The 22,238-nt window shown below is 40.1% G+C and overlaps 1 protein-coding gene across 2 annotated transcripts; it reads right to left on the reverse strand.

Moving 5' to 3' along the window:
* Positions 1–443: 443 nt before the first annotated feature.
* Positions 444–20,713, reverse strand: LOC136417102 (neuroligin-4, X-linked-like). Of its 2 annotated transcripts, XM_066402617.1 has the most exons (12): positions 20,051–20,713; positions 19,797–19,996; positions 6,382–6,537; positions 6,117–6,329; positions 5,916–6,063; positions 5,735–5,866; positions 4,331–4,526; positions 3,851–4,042; positions 2,662–2,816; positions 2,494–2,609; positions 1,678–2,437; positions 444–1,629 (listed from the first exon to the last, which is right to left on the reverse strand). In XM_066402617.1, exons 1-12 carry the CDS (start codon positions 20,260–20,262, stop codon positions 630–632), a joined length of 3,480 nt encoding a protein of 1,159 aa, XP_066258714.1. In that variant the 5' UTR covers positions 20,263–20,713; the 3' UTR covers positions 444–629. The 2 variants fall into 2 exon arrangements, with proteins under 2 accessions (XP_066258714.1, XP_066258715.1); XM_066402618.1 differs by lacking the exons at positions 19,797–19,996; positions 20,051–20,713 and adding an exon at positions 7,406–7,494.
* Positions 20,714–22,238: the final 1,525 nt, after the last annotated feature.

Here is a 22,238-nt window from a genome sequence, read left to right on the forward strand (position 1 = left end):
CATAGATATTGCTCCCGCAAACACTGGAAAGCACTGGAATCGAATCTGGTTACGTCCTGAAGAGGCCCTTTTACAACTTAAGTTAATGGAAAAGATGAAGGGAACTTGTCTTGTAACACGTAAATTTCATGGTAAAGAGACTGTGAAACGGTTTAAGCGCGAACACGTTTTGGTTTTATAACCGTGCTGGTGGCCAACACTCTACATGCGAATTCGATATATATGGAAATAAGCTGATTGCTTGATAGTGAAACTCTATCGATTTTTATGTGTAAATTGCCAATACATGGGTTTGTCGCAAAAATAGAAGTAGATCCTAGCGGATCCTCAAAAATGCTTTAAAATCCTAAATAATAAAAAGCAGAAAATCCCAGACAGGGTTTCCCTGCCCAGAACTAACTGGCAATTTCTCATGGGTTTAGGCAAAATAAAACGACCCCAAATTCTAATAAAATGGTGTACTGTTACAAAAAAGAGACACTCTAAACTATAATAAAATACCCATGAATACTGCTACAATATAATACGACACAAACATTAGACATCTTCAGGATTTCAGTCAGTCTTTTTATGTACGGGAGTCCAAATGAAACATACAAAATATAGTTAATAAATATCCAAAAACCAACTTAAACCCTTTTGACGACGGTTCCAGTGTCTGAATCTCCAGAGGACGGAGAGGCAGACTCAGAACTTGAAGCCTCCTTATTGAGACTCCCGGTGGATTTCACCAAAGTGGGGATTTGAGACTTCTTCCCACTTTTCGCAACCTCAGGCCGATTGTCTGGCACCACCACTCTGGGAATATGCCTGGTCTCTTCCCCCTTGCCGCGATTGTTTATAGTGGGCTTGACCACAATTTTCGGATCTGGCCTTTTGACTGGATTCTTCGGGTCTGTGGTCACGATTGCCCTAGGAATTCCCCTTTTTTCTTTGGGGATTAAGGGCCCTACATACAAATTATTGCAGGCCACTTCTGGTTCTGGGGAAGATGGGGGTTCTTCTGCCAACATTGGCTCGCTCAAACATACCGCCTGAGGGTTGCTGCCCTGTCTATCGAGGGTGCAGGTCCTGGGAGGAGGAACTGGCGGGAATTTCTTGCCCAAGGGCGAATATGGCCCGAAGTTCACAGGCATAGATCTACGATTATTCAGCTTTCCAGGATGATCCGGCAAAACTTTGGGGAAATTTCTCCTTTTAATGGTCATCAAGGCTTCTTCCGGACTGAGCGGAGGCAATACCTCAAGATTCTCATCTCTAGATGTAACATTAACATCCAGTTGAGGCTCAAAACTCTTCAACCGCTTGATGGCATTATAGTCCAAGTCTTGGACTGGGTCAGACTTGGAGTGACCATGTTCAATACGAATATAAATAGGTTCAGTTTCCACCACCTTCAAGTCAATGCTATTGGTGCTTTTGCGCAGCTCCTGGTTGGCCTTGACGGTAGAAAAGTCCTCTAAAGTTACAGATCTGCGCAATGGAAGAGGAGATTGCTTGGAGTGGGAGTAGTCCAGGGATTTGGTCAGTTCTATTGGTTGTTGCATCATTACACTTGGACCTCGACCTGTTGGAGTTGCGTCAATGGCCACTGAGACTTTATTGTCTGTTCGTTTTCTTCTGTTGGATCTGAAAGATTGTAATGAAGTTCAATAATTCAAACTAGCTGGAAAATACCTGTCAATACTGGCAGTCTTGATTAGAAGTGGTTTCGCCACTTGCTGCGGGCTGACAGGCCTAGTTGGACCATCCTCCAAAAGCTCCAAAGCTTTCCCAGGTTTCTTTTTACTCTTCTTAGCCTCCTTCCTATCCTGTTTGGGACTATATTTAAGCACAATCTCATTGGTGATCCACTCCCTCACTTTAGCATGAGCGTCAATAGTACTATTGGACATAGCTCTTGTAAGTTTAACCTTCGCTGTCTCTTTATCTATTTGCACAGCATCATAGACGTCCTCCTCAGCCCTGCTGCGCAGCATCTGTATCAAGCTACAGGTGCTCAAAATTCCTCCCTTATCTTCTTCCACGCTCCCTCCGGAAGGAGGCAAGCGTACCGTGCCGGAAGGAGACACTTTTTTGTTTTTGATGCATTTAAAATAGAGGAAAGTAAAAAAGGTGAAGTTGGCTAAAAGGAAAATTGCTCCCACGATGATGAGAACGTTTACCGAGGAGGTGCTTTGCTTCACTTCTTCGGCAGGAGGGCCTGTCATCATGTGGCCATAAACCACGTTATTTTTGTTGAAAGAGTCAGAAGGTCTGTTGTCAAAACGACGGATCACTGCGTCTGGGATGTGGATGGCTGGCTTGTCGGGAGTTATTGGGAAGTTGTTCCAAGGTAAAGGGTTGTTCAGGGATAAATTAGAAATGTTGGGGAAGGCGTTGTTCCAGAAGGTCATTTGGGGTTTCCTATAGAACTGACCGTTGCTGATTGGAACATCTATGTAGGGTTAATCAAGTTTAGAAATGCAAAATTATTATTATGTGATTTCGTACCGAATTTAATGTAGTGTTGATCCACCTGGTCGAACTGGTACCACTCCTTGTCGAACTGATGCCAGCTGGGATAATCAGATAAACGAGAATAGTCAGCTTTGGGAATTTCCGGGTTTCTAGATGTAGAACATACTAAATCAGTGCTTCAAAGGAAATTGGGTCACTTACCCGGTATTGGCAAAGTTACAAAAATAACGCATAATGGTCATGGAAAGACGCTTCTCGTTATCACTATACGGAACGTCTTCAAAATGAAACCTAGCGCCTTCAATCGGAACACCGAACACGTATGGCAGCTCTTCGCCTGTGTGAGTTTTATTTCTCTGCGAAGATATATAAATAGGCGACTTAGTGTCCCCATTGTGAGGGGGGGGGGGGCGGACATTTGATTATCAAGAAAAATTGTGGAAAAGCAGATAATCTAGGATGTGCTATGGGAAGTTCAGGTTGTTTTCAACATAACTGGATCGATATTTGCTAAACATGCAGGAAATCAAGTTAAATGACTCGAAACTAGAAATAGCTCCACGCAATTGTAACACTCCAGTGTTTAAAAATACAGCTTTATTTATATCCGGTAAAACTCTGACTAAGAGGTTTGCCTTGTTTTAATGACCTGTAATAGAGTGCCAATAATAACGAGAGTTATGGGAACATGTTTAAATAAACAAATCCAAGGAGGGAATGTCTGCTATGTAACAGTTAGTACAAGAAGATGACGAACTCAATAGTGGAATTTTCAATTCATTTTGTGGCGAAGTCAAGCCAGATGGCGGGGACAATGTCTGTTATATATTAGTTCGTCATAAAGGAATCATCGATGTATTTGTGGTGGAGGAATTTGGCGTTGCTATCCGGAAGAAGGCAGGTTGTGACAGCCCCTAATAGCTGCTGAGACTGTCGATGTCGTTAGTTCTTGCTACGATAACTTGTTCAGGGACAGATTTTCGGATATTCGAGATAAAATATTCCCTAGAAATGGCCATCATGAAAGGTGTTAATTAATGACATATCAGGACGTTAATGGGACGTCAGAATGTTAAAGTTATGAAAAAAGATATGGGGGATTGACCTCAAAATAATTTTCGCCCTGTAGTGATTAGTTCTATTAAGGTTGGCAATCAGGATAACTTTGAACTAAATATCTCATAAGGTGTTGGAGTTGACAAATTCTCAGATAGTTCGGGGCAGTTCATGTTAGTTAAGGTTGCACAGTGTGTTAAAAAAGGGATATTTGAAATACCCAGTGTTCACGTTTTCCACAGTTTTATCCAGAATTGTAAATTTTTCAGATATTTGTTTTTACAGAATTAGTGCATTACTCTTCGCCACGATCATATATCCTAGCGATACTCACAATATAATCTTTGGCCTTTGTTTTATGCGAAAACACGTAAAAGTATGACTGTAAATTCACGGAGGAATGATAAAGGCCCGTTTGTAGAACTGGCGCTACGGTCCGGGCATCCGAAAGTATGTCGAGTAATTCGTCTCTGGCCAAGGTAGCCCTGTCTGGCTGGCCGCCCATCCAGGTCTGATCCCTCTGGAACTAATTTATCCAGATTAATTTCGGCTGCGAGTTCGGGTCTCTTAATTTACACTAAAAAATTAAGGTTGCGTTCCGCGTTCTTTGCACCTGCCCCTAGTGCCTAATTTCTAGCGAAACCGGCATTAATTTTTATGAGTCGGTTTTTGTGCATTTTCTGAGAGCGTAAATCCCTGTAACGCGATAAAGAGAACGAATTTTTTTCTAAATGGCACAAGTAAATCTCAATGCCTTGAAGTGGTTTTAAGGCAAACTCTGACCTAAAACATAAACACCGATTGAGCCACTTACCGAACGTTCGTCGTAGTTGTACTTCGCCCTAGTTTCGGCTAAACAGGCCTCGGGCTTCATTTCGCATCTAACACGCATGTATTTCCTCAGTTCCTCATCCCTCTCGTTCTCCAACATGCCGTGGATTACGGCCACGTCGCCCCCTAAGGGCAAGTGGATGCTTTCAAGTTCGGTTACGCCGTACATGAGCTCGAATCTGTATAAAAAACGAAATTAGCCCGTAAAATGACAATGATCGGGCGTTAAAGAATGCGGACCGTAAAAAATACGAGGCCGAGGAGAGAAAGGGAAAATTACGAAAAGATTTGGAATAAATGAGGCTCCTCAATCTCCCTTACGTCTCGCATCAGTTTAAACCCCCAGTGGGAATCGGGCCTTATGTATGGCGGCGTTTCCATGTCGCCAGGGTGGAATTTATTTCCAGAAAAGGGGGATCAATGTAAAAGTCAAAAACGGACAATTTGTTACCCTTGTCCCCCTCGACGACGAAAAATTTCCGTTCAACGGCTTAAATAAATAATAGACAGGTATCACGTTGCCGCAACAATAAAATCCTTTTACGAGGGGAATTGATAGTTCCCTATTCGTTTTAGTTAGGGCCGAAGTGGCTCCACAGGTCCTCCAGCCGTATATTACCTGTTGGAGGTTGGGAAAAATAAAATTACTCGTCTGGAACTAAAGTGATGCCGCCGCTTCGATTTTGTTTACGGTTCGAATGATCCTCCGCAGTAATTCTCGGGGTAGATCTCTTACCTGAAATTTCATTTGAAATGGAGCTCACCTACATTGACTTTTTCATTCCTAAAAAGGTTCCTTCGCTGTTTTTGCGATCGAATTGATTTGCCTCTCCATCGACCATTCCCCGAAATTAACTGTTGGAAAGATGATACGTGCCGTTCGCTTTCTTCATCTTCGCTTAGGACTCAATATAAAGTTTCCATTTACTCAAACAGACCCTCAAGTTTAGGGCTTTGTTATCTAATGTAAGTTATGATAAAGTTAACTTAGGGTAAAGTTGGAAATTTGCAGTAGCTTTCTAAACAAAGATTAACAGCTTTTCAGGAAATTTAGAAGAAAAAGTGTATGCCTCTTCAGTTTTAGTTTCTCTGCACAAATTTCTTTAAGCAGGGATTTCCATTGTTAATTATTCCGGAACTCATTAAATCTTAACACAAAAACTTGCCTTACACATTGATATGAACCATTTGGAATAGTAATGGTGGGTCCAGTCAGTCGCTAAACGATTTTAAACCCTTCTTTACCACAGCAACTCGGGGGATTACGGAAAACAGGTTATTCGCCATTTAGTCAAGAAACATATCTTTAAGGACAAACACAAGTATACTTAAGTTATTGCAAATCGCTTTATTATATAGCTTTCTACGACCTTTGCTACTCACCTACCTTTTAAAAATATCCGTATACTGAGCCATCGATTTCTTAGGATCATTAGGTACGAATATATTATCCACCACCGGTCCAAACGTCGTCTTGTACGGGTCGGTTTCAGGAGTAGCGTCCATCAGTTCATTCAGTCTAAATCAATGGAATAAACCACTTAACTCTACAACCTACAACACAATACCTCTTTTTCCTCAGACAAGCAGCAAAATTGTCTGTCAATTGGCAGTTGAGTGCTTGCGCTACTTGAATTGAGACATCCAAAGGCTTCTTTACCAACCCCCAATCGGATAAAGCTGTGCCGCTCATGAGAATAGCCCGATGGAACAGAACTAAAAATTCAAAATTTCAACATTTTTCTTTGTGGAAGGATCAAAGTTCTTACGGTCATTTTGCCCGTCAACAGCCATGGGGCTCATTGTTAACAAACTCGCGAAAACAGCCCCCGTACCATGCCCTAAAAGGGTTATCCTTTCAGGATTTCCATTAAAGGCACCGATATTGGCCTTAATCCAGACTAGCGCGGCCACTTGATCCACTAGACCGAAGTTGCTTTGACTTAAAGTGGACGATTCTTCAGGATCCGCTTTGAGGAACCCTTGAATCAAAAAAATGCATACAAAAGCTCTTAATAATTTGACGTTTGTTACCTAAAATTCCCAGTCTGAAATTCAAAGTCACAACAACAACTTGCCCGAAAGATGCCAAGACACTTCCATCATAGGGATTTCCAGAACTCCACTCAAACGACCCTGCATCATGCAGGAAAACGATTACAGGAAAAACCCTAGATTTTTGGCCAGAAACTGCAAAAGAAAAGTTTATTTTTAAACGAGGAAATTCTCTTGTAAAAAAGTTATTAATAATTTAGCCTTAAGACCTGTTTCTAATTAGCGAAAGTATTATCCTTCACGGAATTTTAAAGTGCATCAAATTAATTTAGTTGAGCTTATCTAGACAGACGTAATGTTTTACTTGCTCTCTTTAGGGGATGATTCAGGTTGCTTCATTAAAAAGAAGGAGCGTTCTTCATGGGGCTGAAATTGAAATAAAACCCTCAAAAACCTTTCTTTAATATGAACCTGTTTGAGGCCACTATATTCGTACGCTGAATAAGAGCGAATCCACAGATAATGAACTTAAAAATCGCTCAATCTCTTATGGTTTTTGCCAAACTTTTACCCCTCACAGGCACACTTTAAAACCTTTCGTTTAAAAATGAACTTAATTGAAGAAAAAATATCGCCCAAAAAAGGTCTTAAAAAAACTCAAAGGTGGCAGCAAAGTGAAAAATCCGCTTCACTCGCAGATAAGGGTGTTGCTACATTAATTATGCCACTTACATCAAAGGCCAAACCTCCCTCACATATAGAGAGCGTAGCCCCCTCTGTAGTCGAACTTAGGAGAGTGAAGTGGAGGAGCGACCTCAATAAACCACAAATCGATAGAGATTGTTTTGGAGGTTTTACAACTTAGGGGGCAGCACCTTGTTCGTATTCATTGAGATCAATACTTACAGGGTGTTTGCGGCGAGGCCATAAGTTAGGGCAACTGCCACCTTTTAAATGACCAAAGTTCTCTCAAAAGCAGTTCATGGAGAAGTTTGAGGAAATATGAGAATTTCAAGTTGTCCCCTTAAAACTGATTTAAGAGTTTTTTGGCATTAATCATTACCGGATATCCAATTATATCCATTAGTCATTAATGGATTTCGCGTTCTCCGATACGAAACTTTTCGCATCTAACACGCATTTGGAACAACCTAATTCGGTAAACACGAATATCCGACATTGCTGGGCGCGAAATAACTAAATAATTCCCGGATCCCGACTAACAGCTGGGACTAAAACCGGGATTTGCTATTAATAATTTATATACGTTTGGGGGTCGCTTTGTCTGACGTTGACTCCGAAGCGTTATAAATGAGTTTTTAGTCCCTATTTGGACTTAATTAAGCTGCAAAGGTGCTATTTTTGTTTTAAGGGCAATCTTGAAGACAATGGACGAGGTACTGAATTGAGAACGTCTTCATGGCTCCACCTAATAGCTTCAATACCATTGATTACATTGATTTGTTTTGATTGATACACATTGATTTGTTTGGATATGTGCGGAAGTGTTCGCCATTTAGTCCAGATATGTTTTTTAGGCTGGATCACGTACCAGTTAACAACATGACTTTTTACTATCACATGACAGTAATTGTGGGTTACAATGATATCACAAACTCTGCAGAAATATATTATATTTTCTTCTAATCCAATAAATGGGATTGTTCTATACAAAAAAATTAATGAAGTTAAAATACGTAGCGAGAAAGTTCGTTTTCGAAATTTCCTCGCTCGGAAAATTGAAGAAACTTAGCATTTGGCTTGACAATGAACTACAAATCAGATTATCTCCTCCAAAGGCTGCACGTAATCCTTTGCTGCTAACGCGTCCGTGCTTATTTAAATGCAGATCCTTCCTCGGAAGCTCCTTTTACATTTAAAATTTGTACTCACTGTATATATTTTATTCGATTTGCTTACATAAGCAATGAAATTAAATTTATTAGCATATTTTACTATTGAAAACAGCATTATTGGAATTGAATCATGAGTGATTTCGAAACAGCATGACGACCATATTGATGGAATCCGAACTATTTTGAAATTTCCAGCTTCTCAAAACGATGTTTTTGAATCCAAACTTCTCAGCGGATTATTGAGTCATTTGAGTTGAAATTAATTGTAATTGGTTGAATCAATCATGTTTCGCTGTAAAGAGAAATACAACCAGATGGGGCATTTCGCTGCTGGATCGAGCCCTCGAGGAGGGAATCATCATTCCCTTTAAGCTTCCCTCTAATGAAAAGGATCCTCGTGAACTTTACTTAATGTTCATTAAAGGCAATTAAATTCTTCTTATTTTGAATTTTATTCTTATTTTCGCCGAGGGTCTCGTATTAATTTTGAACTTCCGACGTGTTTTTGACAAACAGTGGACGAAGTGAAACTTTGCCTGACAAATCTTTTGCTTGGAGTTTTCCCTTTCGCCAAGTGATTCTTCCCATTGGGTGATTATGCAAAATGAATAAATATCACTTGAAAGAGCTTTGCTAAAAAGGTAATTTTGAGGTTTCAAAGTAACTTTAAAACCACCCTTTTCACAGTGAATTCTTGGGGTGATTTTTTTGCTTGAAGCATTATTAAAGCACAGATGGTCGGGAGCTGCAGCCGTATTTACCGGGAACACCGTATCCAAACTAAATTACGTCCTTTAACAAATCACGTCAAAGGAGAGTGTTTTCGCTGGCAAGTGCGCTATTTATTTTCCCGGTGTGTTTCCCATATTAATTAAAACGCCCGTTATTTTTGCGTGTATGTTTCTACTGCATACGTGGATTTAATTTCCAGCCTCTGGAAAATATTTTAATCAGTGTTTCTAGCCACCCCCACTCGTCCCGCATAGGGACACTTTTCATTTTAATTAGGAAAAATTTGCTTTTACAGCTAACAGGCAGATGACACAGTGGGGTTTTTCTGCCATGGAAAGGACGTATTTTGAGTGCAGTTAATCTAGTGTTAGGTCGCGCCAATTTCCCGAAAGTTACTTTTTCTATATTGCAACCGTTTTTGCATGCAATTGTAAGTTAATGTGGCATGAAATAAGGAAAGCGCCGTTACTACCATCTAATGGCGGCTGCCGTGAGGAAGAATTTGTTCGCAGAGTGATATTTTCATTCACCATTATGTCCAGGAACATGAAATATTAGCCTGATCCATAATTTTTTGCCCCGTTAAGTGCTTTCTAAACGGGACGAACGAGGTAATTATAGTATCGTCAATTGCCATGGCCACTAGTGCCAGGAAAATCGTTTTTAAATATAACAAAAAAGAGGATTAAACGGTTTTTATTAAGCTGGAACGTGACTACAGTAGGGACTACGTGCACAGGATAATCTCATTTGATGCCCCATTGTTGAGCGAAAGTTTAATGGATTTACCGACAATAAAATTGAGCCGAATAGGTGCATGAGCAAATAGGTGGCATTAAGCTCCTAACATTTACCAGGAAATTTTTCCACCTTGATGTTTGTAGCAAGAAAACAACTTGCACACGAAATATCCACAAGTTATGTCGCCCACTGCTGCCAAAAGCTTAGGAAAGTTAATCCAAAGTGCAAACTTAATTATCCCTCTCTATCCTGCTTTCGAGCCCCGGCCCGAGTAAATAAGGAACGAAGACTACGTCTGGGAAATTCATGGCTCCGGCAAACGTTGTTTTCCTATTAAATATAACGTAATGTCACTTAAGGACGTCTGGGAAAATTATTTTCCCAGGTAGAAACGGCCTTTAATAATATGCACGGTCACAAGGCCTTCATAATGCAATTCCAATCTAAACCCTCCATGATTAATTCATAGACTTTAGCTTGAAACGAAATAAGGCAGCAAATATTCTTAACACATTTTCTACTCTCTTGCGGATCTCCTGGTGGGTTACTCCTGCCCGTTTCGCAGCAGATGTCTTGTGCTATAATACCCGCTATAATATACCGAGTATTTTCCACTGTCAATGTCGCTTGTTGTGACTGTTTAATCCACCTGCTAATGGTGCAGGCTGGATGATTTTTTAAGGGTTAAAAATAGATGGTCGTCTTCGTTTGAACGGTGCCAGTGAGTTCCCCATATATAGCCCGTTATACAGCTTGCAAAGCACAGTTCGTATTTCTCTTTAAATATTGGGATTTTCAGGAGTGGTTGCAGTCTATTTCTGCCGCTGGTCTTGATTGGTCCAGCTTATAATGTCCGGACCTTCTGTCCAGTTATTAACGCTAACTACGTTTTCGCAGTGTACTAGTGCAGTGGGAGGGATTCTGCTGGATGTCTACTTCCAACAACTACAGTGGTGGTGCGAATGCGAGGGTATCTCGTGTGGAACTACCCAGTTCCTCCACACCTCCTTATATGAGACTTCTGAGCGGCTATCACTCTCGCCAGAGTTCGTGCTTCAGAGCGCAGCAGAGAGCGCTGGAGCGTACATGGGTTGATTTTAAGCAAATTTCGGAAGCCATGGTAAATATACAGCGACTCACGGCTTAAAGGATGAAGTGGATGTTAAGAGAAACTAGCTTATCTTTGGCTTATTTTGAAAAAAAATGGCATAATAAAATTGAGTTAATACGATTATTTTAAAAGCATATAAACTAACATTTTGCCCCTAATGTGATGCACTTAAAAAACGAATTTTTTAAAATGAAATTATGTCCGATTTTAACGTCATAGCATAAATAATACAAAACGTAAAATTACAAAATTAACAAACATAACAAACTCATATAAATTAATATTATACTGGGTCGGTCCTCCTTTGTTATCAATAACTGCCTGAAGGCGTCTAGGCATTGATTTTTCCAATTCTTTTGTGTCTTCTGGGGTAATGGAGCGCCAAGCTTCGGTTATTTTTATTTTTATCTTATTTTTGTTAGATATTGGGACATTATGCACTTTATTTTTTAATGTCAACCACAAGTTTTCGATCACATTTAAATCTGATCGTAGGGCTGATGTTTTAATGACATTTGCACACAACAGTTGATTATTTTAGTATTTATTTGTTTATTTGTATTTGTAAATGCATTTATTTAAATATTCTACTTGTAGAAAAAAATAAGAACAAGATTCGATTAAAAAAAAACGATGGAATTCTTGAGTTTTTTGTTAAACTATTATTTATTATTTTAAATTTTATTTCGCAAATTAAAGGCTGGTAATAGCGTTTTACAAGATCTTCTTTGTTTGCAACAACATGAAGCTCCATCACACTATTCTCTTCCTGTCAGGTAGTGGTTACACGATAGGTTTCTTGGCAAATGGACTGGTCGAAGAGGGCCAATTGAGTGGCCATCGCGATCGCCCGAATTAACGCTTTTGGATTTTTATCTCTTAATTTTGTTGTTTATAAAACCCAGCCTCAAGATTTGAAAGCAATGAAGAGAAGAATTACAACTGCGTGCAAAGAAATTCAAGTAGAAGTTTTTGTGAATGTTAGAGTAGAGTTTGAAAACAGACTTTATTACCGTTTAGAAAATAATGGATAGCATTTTGAACACTTAAAACATTAATAAACCATTTTTCTACAATACAGTGGATACCTAAGCGTGTTTACGGTTTTGACATTTTTTTTTGAAAAGTTTTTAATGAAAAAAAACAGGTATAGTTGAAGAGAATATTTTTGGGAATAATTGAAAGACCTTCCGAATGACGAATGACTCAATCCCCCTTCCCATTTAAGATTTTAGTGGTTGTTTCCGCCTCCGCTAGAGGATGCATGCATTTTAATAGAACCCCGACTTAAAGAATATCCCGCTGGAAAATAAAATCGACGTGTTTTTTACATATTTACATATTTTTTATGAGGACAGAAATATCGAGGGTGATTCGTTTTCAAATTGACCCCCTGTATATTCAAACACGTGTATTGATTCATAAATTCTTGAATAAAATGCAAGTTACCTACTCTTGCAGACGATATACACTCCCACATCAGTCCACCTCCACCGTGCCTCACCGTAGCTTTCAAGTTTTTTAAGTTCAGGTCTTTATTAGATTTTCTCCACACTGATATTTTTCCGTCCAAATAAGTTCATTTTGGTTACGTGAGCAAATACTACTGAATTCCAAAAGTTTAAATTTTCACTAATGCGGTCTCTGGCGAACTCCAATCGTGCCCTCCTATTTCTTTGGCTCGTAAACGGTTTATTTCTGGCAGTTCGACCGTGTAAGTAATTTTTTGTCAAATTCATTGAATAGTTTCCGAGCTGTATCTATTTCCAAATTTTCTTTCCACATTGACGTACAACTTTGGACAACTTTACTTAGGATTATTGGTCGTCTCTCACACAATTCATCTCTCTTCGCGTTCCGTAAATATTTTATTTGGGGTCACCTGGGGCTTATTTGCGATTCTATTTTCAGTGCAATAACACTCAATGATGTGTTGAATAGTTGATGGATATCTATTTCCCATTTTGGATATGTCCCTTTAGCTCTATTCATCTCTGTAGTGAATCAGAATGAAATCTCTTTCGCTAAACGTTGGTTGACGACCCATTTCTATGGTTATTTCGTTTAACTGATTGAAATATTGCTTTGAAATGTTAAATTAAGCAACAAACAATTGCTAGACGATTTCATAAATTTCAGTTGACATGTTTTTTGCCGCTTTTTCATAAGTGCATCATTTAAGTCCTAACATTTAAATCGCACCTAAAATTCAGTCAATACTTATTGTTGCTTAAGAGTGGCATATCTGAGTAAAATATTAACTTATACGCTTTCAGAACATTCATATTAATTTAATTTCAGTATATTCTTTATTCAAAACAAATATTGTGCCATTGAGGCAAGTTACTTTTTTCCAATGTGGACTGCGTCATTTAAGCTGTGAGCCACTGTAGGTACTTATGAGCGTATTGTACGTATTGTGTACTAGAAAAGGAGTTTAACTACAAATTACCCTGCTTTGCATGAAGTACCAGACAGGACAGGACAGAATGGTACACCGGACAAGGTTCACGTACGAGGATAGTTCCATAAGTACCCGACCTAATACTAAAAAAAAAAGTTGCAAAATATTACATTATTCGTCAACATAGTCTTCTTTGAGATTGATATACTTTTCCCAGCGATATTCTATACCCTGTTTATAGTAAGAAGCTTTGAACGTTTCAAAATAGGCATTAGCCTCGGACTCCACCTCTTCATTATTGGCAAATCTCTTTTCATCGAGCCATTGTTTCAAGTTTAGGAATAAAAAATAATCTGAGGGGGCTAAATCTGGCGAATAGGGTGGGCGAGGAAAAAATTCTAAACAAAGTTGATTGATTTTGGCCGTCGCAACGACGGAAGTGTGGACTCGTGCGTTGCCTTGATGAAACGAGACTTTCTCTTTCGCCAAATGCGGTCGCTTTTTCCTAATTTCTTCGATCAGACCCTGCAATAAATTTGTGTGATATTCTCCGTTTATTGTTTTTCCTTTAGGGAGATAGTCAGTAAAAATTATCCTCCGGGCATCCCAAAAAACTGACGCCATCACCTTTTCTTCAGATAGAACGGTTTTTGCTTTCTTTGGAGCCGATTCTCCCCTTTGAGTCCTTTGTTTTGACTGCCCTGGCGTCTCAGGTGTAAAATGATGGACTCATGTTTCATCTGTGGTTATGAATCGACCCAAAAACTCGGCTTTATTGCTGTGAAACTTTTCGAGACACTCTCTTGAAACGTTCCCACGGCGCTGTTTTTGTTTAAATTGCGGCACCCATCTTGCGCCCAGCTTTCTCATATCCAACTGTTCGGTCAAAATGCGATGTACAATACTTTTTGAAATTACTATCATGTTTGCGAACTCGCGCAATTTTAACCCACAATTTTAGAACATAGTTTTGTGGATTTTCACCACGATTTCTGAAGTGGTCACTTCATTGGGTTAACCATTGCGGAGTTCGTCTTGGCAGCTTAAACTCTGCCACCTAATATTTGACGGTTGTTAACGAAGGACCAAATTCCTCCAGAGTAGAATCTACCTCCGCTTTGATGTTGAATGGACTAAAACCTTTCACATGAAAGTATTGAATTACCTATCGATATCCAATTTTTTCCATTTTTACACAATCTCTAAAAGCTTTCGCTAAAAACGGCTCCAAAGCAAGCAAAAATCAACAAAGTACCCACAAACTTTAAACATAAGCTTTTTAAGGTTAGGCCTCTGTACTATCGCCAAATTTTCACCAAAAAAATCGCCATCTATATGTCAGGATGGGACTTATGGAATTAACTTGTAATACGAGGACAAAACTGCAAAGTGTAATTGCAAGTTTGTTAGGGATTTCATTACGGTTCCGAAAGAAGAAATGGACGATAAATAGCGTTAATAAACTAGGAAACTCCAAGGAATAGCTGCACGTCGAGCACGATTTTTTATTGCCACCTTTATAGTCGACGATAGGTTAATTTAGGAGCTTTGTTTGCAGGGAGTAGTGCCGAAAGAATGTTCCTGAGAACACCCAGACATTTGGCGTTTCTCACGCCCTTAAACTCTCAAATGATTACCAGATTATTAACTCCAGCTAGCGGATCCAGGAATCCTACTTTCTGGGATATCTGCTCCCTTAAAGTAATGCCAGAGTCATTAAGGCAAACTCAGGAACAATGGCATTCAAGGAATCCTACATTAAGCACCCCCCATATGTGGCGTTAATAAATTTCAAGTTCCGCAACGTAAATGTATCGTCGATTGATCAAGCTTTGTATTTGCAGAGCGTTTAGTCCCATTCTTTCCAGCTCTGCTTAAAGCGTCGTTAATCATAACCGCCGGCCGAAGGGAAGAAAATAAAAAAGATAATCCCCTGCAGGACACAAAAGAGTTCCATCACACATAAATGAGCACTTTGGATAGGCAGGAAATATTTGTGTAAAGTAATGCGTCAGTGTGAATCGTCTAGACATTAAGAGCCGATAAACCTGTTGTTGAATAACCTAATCCAAATTTCCAGGAAATGGAGCCGTAACAGTAAAAGTTTAGAGCAAACCTGTCTTTCATAAAGTACCCTAAAACATAACGACAGGGGCTCGTTTCGAATGCATTAACATTAAAAAGCTGTTGGCTTTGGTGATGGCCGCGATTTATTTTTAATGGGCGCCTTTATAGTCGCCCCATTATTGACATAAACAAACAATCTTAAAGCTCGGGACAGCCCGGTGACAAGGGACCCCGCTTTAGCAATGGCTTAATGAAATTGGAATACGTCTATTAGAGTTCGGAAGCGGGCAGGATTTAGAAGGGGTCCCAATCGGGACTCCGCCCGGACTTTATAGTGATGTGTATTGCTACCAAGTTTCTGGACTAAGTATGTTTAAGCTGCATTAATATTGGAATTAGTGCTGCTGGAGCATAGTTTGCGAATGTGGGTTAATGCTCGATGCTTTGAGGAGAGAATTGGTGTCGAAGCAAGGCCAATGATCAATAAGCAAATTATTGGGGCAAAAATACGTCAGTCATTGATCAAATTTAGGTCACATTCGACTGCTCCTCTGTCCCCCCATTTTTTCGTATGCAGGGGCTCCTTCCGTGACGGAGGAATTTTTCCACCCAACATAAAGACCTTATGCCACAGCTTGGCTCACCCGCAATACCTTCATCGCGACAAAATTCATTGTATTTCATTTCATTGTTAATGGAAACAAAGTTAATGCAGGCACTTCCTGTGGAATGCTCCAAGTCCCGGTCCTAATTATCAAAGAAGATTAACTGCGAAATGAACGTCTGGACTGTAATTCCAAATAGCTCAAGAAGAGAGGCGTTCGTGTAGAGATCTACAAGGGGTTTTTGCATAGAACATGTTAGGCTTAGAAGAGAACCTGATAAAAACTTCACTTCGAAGCCCGGTATATCGAAAACAGTCGATTTTTGCCCTAAAGTCAATAGGGCTCAATGGTCGTATAGTAACCCCAATAATCTGCAATGGGATTTTGCATAGATCATTTAGAGACACCCCGTACGTGTGTTTGCGTAATGAAATGCCCTTTTTAGCAGTCTAATGAGGGCCGCAAATCCGGAATTTCCAGTTTATGAACATAAAATAATGAAAGGCAAACATCTCCAAGGCCCGGCGGTGTACCTTCAGAGAAGCCCCCTCTGAGTCTCTACGCAACTAACCCTACGCCGCTGTACATCTAACATTATACCAATAGAGGTCCAGAGTCTGTTCACATTAACGTCTTTTTCAAGCAAAATCTAATTACGCATGTTTTATCTTGATTACATGTTGGCCAGAAGGCAAAACTTTCCAACTGAAGTAGACAGGAAAGTTCTCTTTACCCTCTAAACTCGTTGATTCCAATATCAAAGTTCGGCGTTAATTGACTCCAAGTAATTTCGGAATTAGGTGAAGGAACGGACATCACGGTCTGTTTTCCGAGTAATCGAATATAATTTAACTTCCGCCAGTGAATCTGACATTCCGATAATCTAAAAGTTTTCTTCGCCTAATGGCCTCTCTCCGCAACTCCAGAACTATCGGGATAATTTACTTTGATCACGGCCCCCTTGCGAGTTTTAAATACGTTTTAGGCTTACGGGCTTGAAGTCAGAAGTGTTGTGGAAAATTAAATGAAAAAAAGAGAAGCCACCGTTTCATTCGATTAATTAATCACGGCCTCGTTCTTTTGTTACGAAGAAGAACAATCGAAAAGATAATCCTAGTCGAGGAAAGGCACAAAGGGATTTCGTTAAAAATAAATCACCAAGCGCGATATAAAGGCTTTTTAACTAAAATATCGTAGAGAAGAAGCCCGATGTAGAACGAACGATGACGAATATTTCTTTCAGTTATGATTTAGTCGGGGCTTCGCCTCGTTAGAACGCCGAAGCTTCAAATGGGGTAGAGGAGGAGGAGTTACTCTCATATTCCCTTATTTCCACAAAGAACTGGAGAAACTGGAGAAGGTTGATTACTGCCTTAATCAAACAAAAAGAAAAATAAATCGGTTAGAAAACTCCCATCTCCGATCAGTTTGAAGAATGAATCATTAAAGTTTTACAGTTTAGAGTTTTAAAATTCGTGGCATAAATTGGCTCGGCTCCTTGGTCCTGCAGTCTCCTCTCTTTAGGGCAATAAAACTGGATATATTCCTAACATCATCGTGTCAAAAACTCCCAGAATTTGAACCAAGAAATGTGTTGACTCTGCAAACAAGCCCGGCATTAAAATACCCCGTGGATATACATCTAGCTTAACCCTATTTGTAATCCAAAGCCACCGGAAGTAGCAAGCTCAAGCTCTAAAAGCTTCGCTTCGCAGCTATTCTCTCCACTTTTATCCTGTTTACTTTCGTATGTAAATGGAAAACAATGGAAAGCTGAGACTTTTCCAGCGTTCGTCGGAAACTGTACACTTTGACGTCTGCAGCGTTATTCGAAACTTTACGTTTACGTGTACACTAAATAAGCTCGCTTATTTCTCTCACGTATTCCGGGGGCCCACTCTGCGCCCAGGAGGCCGTAAATTGAACGCAGGGCTCATAAAGTAGGCAGAGACATTATCGGTAGCATATCAGCCCTACGTGGTTCCCATAATCAACCGTCTGAATGGGGGACTGGCGTGTGTTCGATTATGCGGGACGCATCCTGTTGAGGTATAGATTTATAGGATGTGCACTATCATAAGTGAAGATTAGGTTTTAGTGAGGGAAAAAGGTTAAATTTGCCTCACCACTGAACTGTGCCACCGCAGGAAAATTTGGATTACGTGTAATTGTGCGGCAGACTAATATTTGGCTTTAATTAGACGCTTTGCAGACACTCGACTTCAAAACTAGAAACTCGCGGATATTTGAGAGGTAAAGTGTGCTGGAGAATCGAAATTCTAATGCGATATTTTCGTCAGATAGGATTCTTTGGGGTATGAGCGCGAGCATGCCTCTTATTCCAGCAGCTTCTTGGCGGAGTTTTTTAATTTTCCCTCAAAGACGACCAATTCCGGTTATATTTACGTTTAACCTCGTAAACATCGCCGACAGTAACTGAAATTAAGATCCGAATTAGGTGTCAGCGAAGTGATAAAACCGAGACTTTACGAAGATATCCACTCGGTCTGAGCCTCGGCGAGATAAAGTGCAACGAGTGCTGTAAATTCCTAGAGCTCTTTTTCTCGTGTTTAGGAAATTTCAGGCTAAAGTGCTTAAGCACCACTACCAGGGTAATGTCGCTTAATGCAAACGAGCCTCCTGCTAATTGAAACTCTAATTTGCCGTTGCTCTAATGTGGATGCGTGCCTATCTTAATCCCTCCCCATTCGTCTCCTGGATGCTGTACAATGAGCGCGGTAATAAATTTACTATTTATGGTTATTTAATTTGGCTAAAAGCACCTTGAGAAGGAATAAATGCAATCAGGTGCTAATGGATCGATCAATCTCGGACTCAACTTCAGCAACCATTCTTTCCTTTTGGGTTAATGGCATTTATTTATTCCTTCTTCTCTACGTGTCGAGATTTATCTTCCTCCGGTGCACTTAAAAAGTACATTTCAAAACACAAGGTTTCTTAAACCCAACAATGTAGACGTCATGCTGTTGGGACTAATAGGACGTCAGCAAGAATGCTTGTTGGCCAGCATTCAACGAACTCCAATTATAAAATCAAACGCATTCTGAAATAGAGATTTGCGTATTTTTAGCTTCGTTGGTCTAATTGGGTTTCGCAAAAAAACCCACGGTTTTGAGTGAGTTTTAGTGACAACCTGTGAACTTTTGGGACGGGGCCATTAAATTCCGAAAAACAGCGAAACTGAAAAGAGAAAATGTGAGCAGAAATTGACAGCAGATAATTGGTGTTGAAGGAACGAAAATGAATTTCTATTTTCACTTTTCAGCGGAAGCGGCTAGTTACTAAAGCAGAAATTGGGATCACGAAGCTGCTGCCATCTAATGGGTGTTGTCCGAGGATCGGAGGATTTGTCGCAGACGAACGGCACTCTCAATCGAATTATAAACATTTCGCTAATTTTCAATTTAGGCGACTGCCGGATGCTTTGGATCCCTCCCGCCGTCGAAGAAAGAATTTTTAATAAGGTCCCTTACAAGGGGGCTTCATATAAAATGTATATATTTTTTATGTCCCATTAATCATCTTTTACTGCTCTAGTATGATGCCACTCTGTATAAGCGCCGTTTTTAACATTGAAAACAGACACACAACATCAACTGTTCATAAACCACAACCTACGTATATGTTTAAGACAAATTCAAATGGAATGGCTTGGGCCATTAAGGGCTCTATACTGAAGCCATTATGCGGGTTCGCATAACGAGTCCATTGCAATGCTAAGGTTAAGGGTCGCATTTGCAAGTCAAAGTTAAGGTTTTTTTCAAAGAGGGGAAGGGCAGTGTATGTGTGTGTATTTAGGACGTAAACAAAAAACGTGCGCACTTATCCATATTTAGACGCGTTTGGCGACAGTCCAAAGATCCTCCATCATATCTTAGAGATGGATGAAATTGCAGAAGGACTAAGTTTAGACTTACCTTGATAAGGAGAGTAGATGTTCAAATACAGACAGTCTTCGCTCTGATAGCGCAGGTACTTCTTCAACCTATTGACGTGTTCCTTGCGGGCTGTGGTCATAGTGGACTCATCGGGGAATTTTTGGGGGCAAACTGGACCAAACTGGTCCATGTTTTTGATCCCGCTCCATGCTGATACAGTGCTTTTAGGAGGCATGAATCTTCAAAAGAAATCATCTTTTATGCACCCCTAATGATCTCTTCGAGGAACGTACCTAAACTCCCCTACAGGAGGGGTCGCATATGGGATCCCCCTGTAAACGGCCACGGGAGGCAACGATTGATTGCGCAAGTGCACAACACTGCCATGAATATATCCCTGCTTGTTTAAGTACACTTCCCGAGTCCTTTCACTATAGTCACTACTCTGGGCAGTGGCGTAGAACAGCGTGATCACTATCGTCATTGATTTGGTGATATAGCACATGTCTATATGGTTGAGGGCATGGGCCAGCAATTTCTCTAGAGACTACGTCTCTGAAACGTCTAAAATTAGGCCTGTGTTTATTTCAACACGCATTACAGGCAATTAAATTTCTCATTAGCTAAAAATCGGTTTCGCAATTCGAGTCAGAACAAAGCGCGATTTTCCGATAAATGTTTTCCTTTAGAGGGCGGTTATAATTGATAATGCACGCCAATGAAAGGGGTCGTAAAGTTTATTGTTTAGGCTCAGAAAATACCAGCGAGACGAGGAAATCGCCCATTGTTACACACATTCGACACTGATTTCCCTCCATAAAAACTGCAGCACTTTCCTACTGCAAAAACACACTTTTCACTTATAATTACGCGTCCATTTTCCTGCTATAATCGAATTCCGGCTTATGGTGTTTACCGAGGCGCCCGTGCCTAAACTAAATTTAAATTTTGTCAATCCCGTCGAGATTCCCGAAGGTTCCTGCAGGGAGCTGCGAAGCGCGTTCCTGCTATTTTTAAGCGGGCTTAAGCGGCAGATGCGCCGAGAAGCGTGTCGAGCATTAAACGCAGCCGAAGGTTAAAAATATGGATGTTTTCCCGTTAAAAGGGGATTTATAAATAACGTTAATGCAGGAATGGCTTTGGAGCGCATTCCTGATGAGTGAATGTCTTGTTGCCTCCTCAAGATTTAACGAGGATCTTAGACTGGTCTGGATTGAGGTCACCTTGGGGAAAACTTCTCTTGAGTCATGTATACCCTTGACAACGTGCGTTTTATTTGAAAGTGACGCGACAAAGTCACACAGAGAAGATAGTGAGATTTAAACCTCAAGACACATTTTAGGCATCAGGCAGGTTCTATGTAGCACGCGAACTTTGCCAGAGGAAGAAGCACGAATAAAGTCCACAGTTCTTAGTTGTGTAAACAAGAGCAAATTTCCTGGCAAATAGAGCTTGTCAGGAAAATTCCCGAAGCATTTTTCTTCCGGAAGCGGAAATGCTTCACAAATAAAGCATAAGCGTTCGCAATCGGGAGCGGTGACTAAATGAGTATCATTGCGCAACACCTACCCGAAGGCCTCCTTAATGGATCAAAGAAATACATTATAGGCATTCCTCGATCTGTTCACATCAATTTTCTTCCTTTCCCTAATCTATATGGCAATATTTTTTGCCAAAAGAACAGCCAAAGCCTTTGAAGTTATTTATCAAAGCTCCTTCCTTTTGGGAAGTGCAGGATGGACTTTAGCGGTCGTATGCGAGCGATTTCTGCATTGTGGCTGAATAAATACACCACACATTTGAGGAATCTCAAGCAAGCCCTTCAAAGGGAGTGTGTATAAAGACCAAAGTTGTCAACAAGTATGCATGTAAGATAGGGTAAAAATGTGCAAAATGCGAAGAGCAAACTCTGCATCCCTTGGAGAGAAATTCACTAAAATGCAAATAATCAAGATAGTAGGTGCTAGTAGGTAGTCCAGGTAATAACATCCAGGAATATTCTATAATATTCTAACCCCTGCTGCTAGCCTAGACTGTAATGAGCCTGAGATCACAAGAAAATCTATCTGTAATTTGTTTTAGATGCAAGATTATAGTAAACCGTTAATGACTCCTTCATGAAACTTTATATGTTGATTACTCCGCTTGAATAATAAACAAATCGTGCCAAGAGCAGCTATAAAGAGAGTGTTGAAACTATTATTTCAAGCAACACAAACAGGCTTCCTTTTGAAGTGCTCAGGTTTGTAAAATAAATATCTAATTCAGCCGACTGCTCTAACATCCAAATTACTTCTAAATTTCCCATTCACCCTCAGGTCCTGGGTCGGATATTATTCAAACTTTTCCATTATAATCTTAACCTCGAAAGCCTCGCACAACAAAGAACGAGGTCACGGGACGTATATGTTTAAAAAATTGGCTCATGCATTATTGATCAGCCCTCGAAACCTGCGGTATCTTCTAGGAGAATCTTAAAGG

The sequence above is a fragment of the Euwallacea similis genome, chromosome 26 (genome assembly GCF_039881205.1).
Source record: "Euwallacea similis isolate ESF13 chromosome 26, ESF131.1, whole genome shotgun sequence".
Lineage (NCBI taxonomy): Eukaryota > Metazoa > Arthropoda > Insecta > Coleoptera > Curculionidae > Euwallacea > Euwallacea similis.

What these genes read in the sequence shown, in the direction of transcription:
- LOC136417102 (XM_066402617.1), bottom strand. Translation starts at nt 20,262, where the DNA reads ATGTGCTATATCACCAAATCAATGACGATAGTGATCACGCTGTTCTAC. An exon ending in CCTCCTGTAGGGGAGTTTAG is followed by an intron (nt 19,997 to 20,050) that starts GTACGTTCCTCG and finishes TTTCTTTTGAAG; the next exon opens with ATTCATGCCTCCTAAAAGCA. An exon ending in CATCTACTCTCCTTATCAAG is followed by an intron (nt 6,538 to 19,796) that starts GTAAGTCTAAAC and finishes TTTCTTTTGCAG; the next exon opens with TTTCTGGCCAAAAATCTAGG.